This window comes from Rhagoletis zephyria, unplaced genomic scaffold (genome assembly GCF_001687245.7).
Source record: "Rhagoletis zephyria isolate East Lansing unplaced genomic scaffold, Rhagoletis_zephyria_1.1 Rzeph_scaffold_03536, whole genome shotgun sequence".
Taxonomy (NCBI): domain Eukaryota; kingdom Metazoa; phylum Arthropoda; class Insecta; order Diptera; family Tephritidae; genus Rhagoletis; species Rhagoletis zephyria.
The window spans coordinates 6,698-15,642 of record NW_016160619.1 but is presented as its reverse complement, the minus strand read 5'-3'; the positions used below and the strand labels follow the sequence as shown (position 1 = coordinate 15,642).

Sequence of the window (8,945 nt, the reverse complement as noted above, 5' to 3'; positions counted from 1 at the left end):
GGAGTCCTAGGAGGTATAAAATGAAATGTTATTCCCTTTCCGCTGCACTGCTTTACTATTGATTCTCGTGATGAATTTCCATAAACAACGTCAGTAAGTTCAGAAAGCTAANGCGTAGAATTTCTCCCCATGAACACGCGTATTGTTCTTTCAGATATTCTAGCCGAAACAGAGAATCTTCAACTGACATTGAACCTCGGTTACCTTGTTGTTGAACAAATTTACTGCACATGCGCATTTAGATGAACCGTGACTATAACGAATTTGAATTTTAGAACAGATGTAATTTCCATTTTTGATATCCACACAAGATTGAAATTTGGAAATGCTCAGAGGGAAATATTGACCGAGAGCTGTGTTTATTGCCAAAACTGCAGCACACGGACTTATTTCAAGCATAGTCCCATTAGTCCTAGTAGGAATTGGTAGCATTGATATGGCTGTTGAGCCTATTCCTTCAAAATGAATGCCAAGCCTTGATCCAAGCCGCTTATTTTGAAGTTCAGCTCCTAAAGCCAATGGCAAGATGAGTAGGGTAATCAGAAGTGTAGCAAGTCCTTGGTGTGAGGAAGGATTATTCTTCCTTGATGGAATTTTGTCTTCCTCAAGCAATTTGTTGGTTGATTGTCGTTCTGTGGCATCATTTATTTGCTTGGGCAAGGGTGCAAGCCGATGAATAGGCCTCTTGCAGGTGCCACTAGCAGTTTTTACATCAGCCACTCTCACTACACCGTCGTTTCCTTCATATACATTGATGATTCTTCCACTGAAGTACCAGTGTGTTGTCTTCTTTGATGATCACGATGTCACCTACGTTGATGTTGTTGTGTTGTGTCTTCCACTTATTTCGCAGCTGAAGGTCAGATAAATATTCGCGGGACCACCGATTCCAAAACTCGCGTTTGAGGTGAGAAACAAGTTTCCATCTTGTTAATAAATTTGTTTGCTGTGGCCTACACGTAGGATCAACTTGGGCATTAAGGGGTTCTCCTATGAGGAAGTGGCCTGGAGTTAAAGCTGTTAGATCGTTAGGATTGTCGGACATTGGGCTGATTGGTCTGGAATTTAGGATTCCTTCCACCTCGATAATTACCGTGTCCAATTCTTCATACGTTAAGGACGCTGTCGAGGTGCTTCTTATTAGTAGTTGCTTAGCTGATTTCACCGCTGCTTCCCATAAACCGCCACAATGTGGAGTCCTAGGAGATATAAAATGAAATATTATTCCCTTTCCGCTTCACTGCTTTACTATTGATTCTCGTGATGAATTTCCATAAACAACGTCAGTAAGTTCAGAAAGCTAATTTTTCGCGCCTACAAAATTGGTTGCGTTGTCACAATATAAATTTTGACATGTCCTCTTCGGCTTATAAATCGTTTTAAGGCACCAATAAATGAATCCGTCGTTAAGTCGCTGACTAATTCCAAATGTACTGCCTTTGTGGCAAAACAGCAAAATACCGCTACATAGGCCTTTTGTGGATTCTTACCCCTTATCTTGAAGTGAACCCAAACTGGCCCCCAGAAGTCCACGGCTGAGTTGATGAATGGTCTTGCTGGAGTTACTCTTGTTAAAGGCAAGTTCCCATTAATTTGACTCATTAGTTTTGGCTTAGCTTTGGTGCATCTTACACAGTTTAGCACAATTGATCGTGTCAGCAATTTTCTCTTAATAGGCCAAAATCTTCGCCTTGTGTAAGCTAAGAGCGCTTGAGGTCAACAATGACGGTTTTCTTTATGGATCATTTGTACTAATAATTTGGCGAGTGAATTGTTATGTGGAATTAGCATAGGGGGGTTTGGCATCGTATGCAAATTCTGATGCTTGTAGACGCCCCCCAACTCGGATGATGCCATTATTGTCCAGAAACGGTGAAAGGCTGCGGAGAGAACTGTTTTTGCGAACGTCGTTGTATTTTTTAAGGTGCTGAAGCTCTTCCGCAAAGTCCAATTGCTGCATTGTACGAACGATTACCACAAGCGCTTTTTCCAATTCGTGTACAGTCAAGGGAATGTCTGACTGCCACGATTGGTTTCTGGCCTGGTTGATAAATCGCAGCATGTAGCCTGTCACTCTTTGTAACGTTTTGAAAGAGCCATTGTGTCGAATGCTATAAAGTACGCTTCCTTCATGTCCAGTGGTTGCAACAGCGACTGATGTCACCCTTTTCCGTTCCATGTTGATACCTTCGTCGATTACTGATAATGCCTTGGAATACTTTGAAGGCCAAGTGTCTTTTTAACCGACTTCCAAAAATGGAGGAGGTTATCAGTTCGTCGGAATATTTTATTTTTTTTTTTTATGTATGTTACCGCATAACTTTGCACCACGTCAACCGATTTCAATAATTCTTTTTTTGCAACGGAAAGGTAGTGTCTCAGAGGTGGTCCCATACTAATTTGGTTTAGATCTCATGAAATATATAGATATATATATATTTTTTTTAAGTCGGTTTTTTTTGCTAAAAATTACTTGTTTACCAAGCAAGTTTGTTGGCCCATAAAACCACATATTGCAGGTTTTTAGTCTCCCCGGTGGCAGTCCTCGAGATAGAATGTCAGCTGGGTTGTCTTTTGAGCTTATATGCCGCCATTGTTCAGCGGCAGTGTGCTCATGAATAACAGCTATACGGTTTGCCACAAATAATTGGTATGATGCTGAGGATGAGTTAATCCACGCCAACACGATTTGTGAATCAGTCCCAAAGTATGTAGCCACATCGTCTAGCTTAAGGTCTGATTTGACACTTGTAGTTAGTTGGGCACCCAGTACTGATGCACAGAGCTCAAGGCAATCTCTCATTCATATCGGCTGGTAATGCTTCATTCCATGTCAGTTTCCGTTGCCAGAGACCTTGAATAAATAGTTTTGCCATGACTACAATTGGTGCTAGTATCTCCAACGGATCGAAGAGCCTTGCAAGATCGGCGCTTACTGAGCGTTTAGTTGCAAGACTGCAGCTTCCTAGGCATACCTTTACGCAGAATCGATCCATCTTAGGCATCCATATTAACCCCAACGTTTTTATAGTTTGATTGATGTCATTGTCAAAGTCTATGTCAACTTCTTGTTCCTCCATGCCAACATTTTGCAGCAATTGTGAGTGATTGGCGCACCATTTTCTTAGGTTAAGACCACGTTGTTTTAAGATGTGTATCAGTTGCTGTTGGATTTCCATCGTCGTGGTTAAGCTGTCTGACCCACCAATTCCGTCATCTACATAAAACTTGTCCTGTAGAAACTGAGCACCAAGAGGATTCCTAGGTTTACTGATGGAATCAATATCCACTTGCGTCATGTGCCCCAAGATCCCATATTCCTCCATAAATTGTACATATTGATTCTTTGTCTGGAGCGATTTTGCCAGTCGACGTTCTAAGGCCAGGAATCGATTATACGCCATCCCATAGGATTCCCCTAAGGCCTCCGGATTTTCATGAAATGGTAGCCTTACCATGAATCTCCCATTTTCATTGATGAGTGTATGTTGTGCGAAATGAGCTTCGCACTGTTTTTCTGCTGCGGAATGTTGTTTTCTTACAGTTGCAACATCCTCAGGTTCCCATAATCGAGCAATGGCTGCATCTAAGTTGATGTGATCGTTGGTACAGATTCCACATATTTCATTTGAGATGTAGTTGCCACTAACTTTTCCCGCGATGATCCATCCCAGCACTGTACTTTGCAGAATGGGTAGGTCATCAGACAGTTTGGTTTGCCCTGCTGCCATCAGTTGGTTGTAGAACTCCGCCCCCAGCAATATATCAATTTTGTCAGGATGATTGAATGATGGATCGGCTAACATGATGTTCTCAGGTATTTGCCATTCGTCGATCTTGATTTCTTGCGAAGGCTGCGGGGATATAATCTGAGGCAATACCGCTGCCTCTAGCCGCGTTGTAAAGTTGTTGATCCGAAACTGTAGCGCCACATTGACTCGATGCTGTATCTTAGTGCTCCTCGACCCAATGCCACTAATGGATATTGATGCTGGTATAGTTGAGATGCCAAGACGTTTAACCAATCGTTCAGTCACAAAATTAACTTGTGAGCCTGAATCGAGAGTTGCCCGACACTGCACTTCTGTTCCGATTCCTCTAACATTCACCATGGCAGTGCTGAGTAGTACATATGTGTTTGACTTTGTGTGCTCTGCGGTGGTAAGTGACGCTGCTTCGTCTTTTGATGGCGTTGATTTGGTCCTGGATGGTGTAGTACTTTGCGATCCGTTGTCTTGTGTTGGAGTGGCTACTGATGTAATGTCTTTGCTCACATCCCTTTTTGAATCCTCGAAATGTAACAGCCTGTTGTGTTTTTTGTTGCATTTCAGACAGTTTCTTAATAGACAATTTTTAGAACCATGTCCCGGTTTTAGGCAATTGTGGCAATATTTCTGCCCTTGTATGAACTGAAAGCGTGCCGATGGAGACTGTTGTAAAAATTCCTTGCAAGAAAATAATGGATGTTTTCCTTTTTTGCACATGCTGCAAGTGTCATTTCTATGACCTTTGGAGACTGAAGTGCACACCTTTGCAGTTGAGCTTGTAGATTTGTCTTTGGCACCCATCGCTTCCATGGATTGAAAGTGTTTCTCCACAAATTGCAGTAATTCCTTGAGTGTTTGTACCTCCCGTGGCTTTGATAATGATTGTTCGTACCGCAAACGAGTCGGTTGATCCAGTTTCTTTAGTAGAATGGGGAGCAGAAGTGGCTCCCATGTTGATGTGTCTATCTGCAAATTTTGCAATGCTAATAGACATTCTTGTGTTGTGTCATGCAGCTTTTTAACATTGTCCATTGATGTGCTTCCAGGTGTAGTAGTTAGCTCATTTACTAACTTGCTCACCAGCAAGCGTTTGTTGTTGTAACGCTCCAGAAGCATGAAACAAGCTGCATAAAAATTCTCTCCTGTTGATGCGAAATGTTTAATTAGATTTCCAGCCTCCCCCACTAAGAGCCGGTTGTTCGTTGTCTGGTTAACACAAATCGGAGGCAGAAGCTTCGGTTAAATGCAAAGACTGCTTTATCACATGTTATATGCATGATGTCGAAATCATCGATAATGATGTTTAACTGGTAGATAGTGATAACCAGACATTGAACAACTGGCCCTAAGGGAGTTTTCAAGTACCACATTTTCTGAACTTTTGAAAGAGGTTGATTTATTACCAGTTGCGAGAATAGGTCGTGAAATTCTTGCCATTTTAAATAGGTGGCATCGAATTTTGGAATAATTGTCTTCGGCAATGAAATTGATTGCAGTTTAATCGGAAGTTGGTTTAAAGATTTCTCAGAATGGGAGTCACTATTAGCTGCTTATAAAGTACTCCATACCTTTTCTTCAAGTGAAAGGAAGTTATCGAGCTTGTAGCCCTGCTCGGTTGGGTTGTCGAACATCTCATATATCCTGAAGTGAATGTTTTCTATATTTTCCCACAGCCTATTAATTGTTGGAAACGTTGTTGTTCAGTAAACGTCGCAACGAGGCCATCATTACCCTTTGTCTGCGAACTAGTTTAGTGTACTCGTTGGAAGCTGTATTTCCTTCATCAGTTGTTAAGCGCAATTCTCTCGTCGGGGTTTGAGCCAATTGGAGCACTGCGGACTCGAAAATCTCCTTTACAATTTCCATTATATTGTTATAGTAGTCCTTTGTGAAGTAGTCGTGATCCAGCTGGGGATTTTCAAGCAGACGAAGTGTCCAGTCTTCTCAATCGCTCTTCGTAATAGCTGACTGACTGCTTCCTGGATTGCGGGTCCTTTTTAAAGTTTCGGACAATTGCTTTAATATTGCCGCCCGTTTCTTTTTGTTGTCTGGCCAAATCCTCGAAACGATCCATTTTTCTTCTTTTAGTTTAGTTTTGTGGCTCCTTAAACTGCTGCACTGGCCTTGTTTAAGCTGAATGTCCTTTCACAGGGGTCACCAGAATGTTCAGAATAGTAGCGATTACGCCAAGTTCGAACACTGTTGTTTGCTTGATTTCTTTCAAGTGAACTTTATTGAATTAATGATTACGTTTTTATACAACCTAAATGCTTACGTAGTTAAAAAATAAGGCCATAAAACTTTAGACCGTAAGCAAAATTATTGTAAAGACTTTATTCCCACGTTTTGGTTCACATAAGCATAATTAATGCAAATGCTTTATTCCCACGTTTTTGTTGACATACGTATATTCCACATTTTGCGTCTACCTTCATTTGTGTGCATTAATCAACAATGTCTTATATGTAAATTGACACATGCCAAATTATTTGGCGATAAGAATACACTAAAAGGCATAAAGTGCAAGCTACGCATAAAAGAATGCAAGCGAAAATTAATACCCTGTTGAATAAAGCCAATGCAATATTAATATGTCGACTTTTCTTATTAAATAACACATAACATACCTTAAAACTTCAAAGCAGCTTAATTACTTTATGCATCTATTAGGACTTTGAGTAAAAGCAAAAAAAAAAACATTTACATCCCGAAACTACTTTCCAAACAAAAAAAAACATGAACCATAAAAAAATGCATTGTGGATGGAGATGCTATTAGTCTAGACTATTCATGTCCAGCTATGCCATCTTAGGGTTGTTGCCGGGGTCTGGTCATCCTATCTTAGGGTTATTGCCGGGGTCTGGTCATCCTACAACTCTCTTAATCAGATGCGGTTGAAACGCACTAATGCTGAAAGCAAGGCATCTGTTTAGGGGGAGAATAAAGTCCCACCGGACCCTTTTATTTAAACGTTATAACAAAAAATTATTTTATGGGCTGAAATAAATTTATACACGAACTTTGTATGCATGTACACTAAAGTGGTCCAAAAATGTATGTAAAAAAATAAGGTCGCATTTTTAATGCCGCCAGCCCCTAGGATTGTTCTATACCAAAAAAAATTATACCCCTATTTTTTATTTTGAAATAAAAAAAAATTAGGGTGTGCTCAAAGCGCTCAAAGTTTTCAATGTATTTTATATGGGGAAAAAACAACTTTTCGTAGAAATAGTGTAGAATTCTTGAAAATCAATATTTGTCGATCGCAAATCTTTGCTTATCTTCAGGAGATTTCCGGTAATAATACCCAATTTTTCCTTTAACAATTTTTTCATGGTGACTATATTTTATGGGTCCTTGAAAATGCAATGCGGGGACCAACAAAAAATCTTTAATCATAAAAAATGGTTAAATAAACAATTGGATATCAATATTGGAAGTCTCCTGAAGATAACCACAGTTTTACGATTGAAAAATATTGATTTTCAAGAGTGTTATGCCTCTTTACGAAAAAATTTGTTTTTTCCCCATATAAAATACATGGAAAACTTTGAGCGCTGTGAGCACTCCCTAAATATTTTTTGATTTCAAAATAAAAAAATAGGGGTATATGTATTTTCGGTTCAGAACAATCCTAGGGGGTGGCGGCATTAAAATTCCGCTTTTATTATTTTGGACCACTCTAATGTACACATGTATGTGTACCTATGTTCGATATGTTTTCGTTGCGCTGCTTTGGACTATGCCCACAGCGTTATTTCCAAAATACTTAATTCGCGGCGCCAATTTCAACCTATGGCGTTGGTGTTATTTCAGGTGGTTTTTATTTGGGCGCCATTTTATCTTTGTCGTGTACACTTGTCGCCCCTTGTCACATTAGAGCGCGCCCAGGAACTCGTTTTCGTACTTGGTAGCACTGCCAATCCCTGGGCAGATAAACAGCTAACACGCGAAGTGGCGTGCTACCACTACATGTGTGGAAAATGCAACACATTGAATTCAGTGGATTTCTTCTTCCCGCATTTTTTAATATTACTATAAAACAGTATTTGTTACTAAACGCGATTTTACTGGCAATATAAACGTTGTGTTTAATCAAAAGTTTCTCCATAAGTTTCTCTATAAATGCCCATACATGTTTTCGTCACAGTGGCTCTACTGGACAATGTTATAAAAAATACACACTTTGACAGCGCTCTCACGAGAAAAAGAGTTTCATATCTAGTTATCCATGCCTTGTCAGGCCACCATTGTGGCTTCCCTGGCTAGCTCAGTAATTAGGTGGTCCGGATCCTTAACCCGTCCCACAATGGTGCCGGGTGGACGTGGCGACTCGTCCACTGGCATATCTCACCCACAGGAAGCCCACCCATCCATGGAACGCCAGATGTGTCTCCTTGCGGCCTCCCTTTTGCCATGCTCCAATGCCCAACACCCTCTTGTCATCTTTGCCTCCCCAGTTTAAGGGATTAAGTCCACATTTTAAATACACAACAAAATTTATTACAAAACATTGTATGGCTGCAATTTAGTTCGGCATCCCCGGAGTTCTGCATTAAGGTAGCTATGGAACGGTAGCAGCAGCAGGCTTATAGTTTTTAAGTTATTTGTTGTTAAAGTTTGTAAATTGAACTAACGTCTCGGCGCTATTTCACACAATAAACACTTAATTATGTACACACTTCGGCAATATAGTTGCATTAAAACCCCGGCCTGAGATTTCCACTTTAATATACAATTCTTAATTAATTAATTAAGTAAAACGCGTTTATAAATGTCTTCACAAACGTTTGCACATTTCACAAACAAGCAGAAGTAACAGTGGCTGACAGAAACACAAAATGTGTGCTACCATACGTTAAAAAAATACACAAATAAGTGCGTATAATTAGGGAGTATAAGTGTACAATACGTACATACATTGCTCTTATTAAGAATAATAATATTAGGATCGATAGGGGTCTTACTCCTGATCATAACGGTATAATTTTTTTTCGGGTGGAAATAGTATTTACTGGTGTTATTGTAGTTCAAAGTACACAAATGTAGAAAATGTACATCGATAATTTGATAAATAATGAAAATTTTTAATAAAAAATCGCGTTGAATTAGTAGTAAAGGAGGGTATGGGGTTAAATACCCCCAATATATAAAAAAAACTGACAAGCGCCGCGATTT

At 39.9% G+C, this 8,945-nt stretch overlaps 1 protein-coding gene across 1 annotated transcript; it reads right to left on the bottom strand.

The window, feature by feature from the left end:
- Window positions 1-2,786: 2,786 nt before the first annotated feature.
- On the bottom strand, window positions 2,787-4,883 carry LOC108369194 (uncharacterized). The gene has a single exon (XM_017624226.1). It carries the CDS (start codon window positions 4,881-4,883, stop codon window positions 2,787-2,789), a length of 2,097 nt encoding a protein of 698 aa, XP_017479715.1.
- Window positions 4,884-8,945: the final 4,062 nt, after the last annotated feature.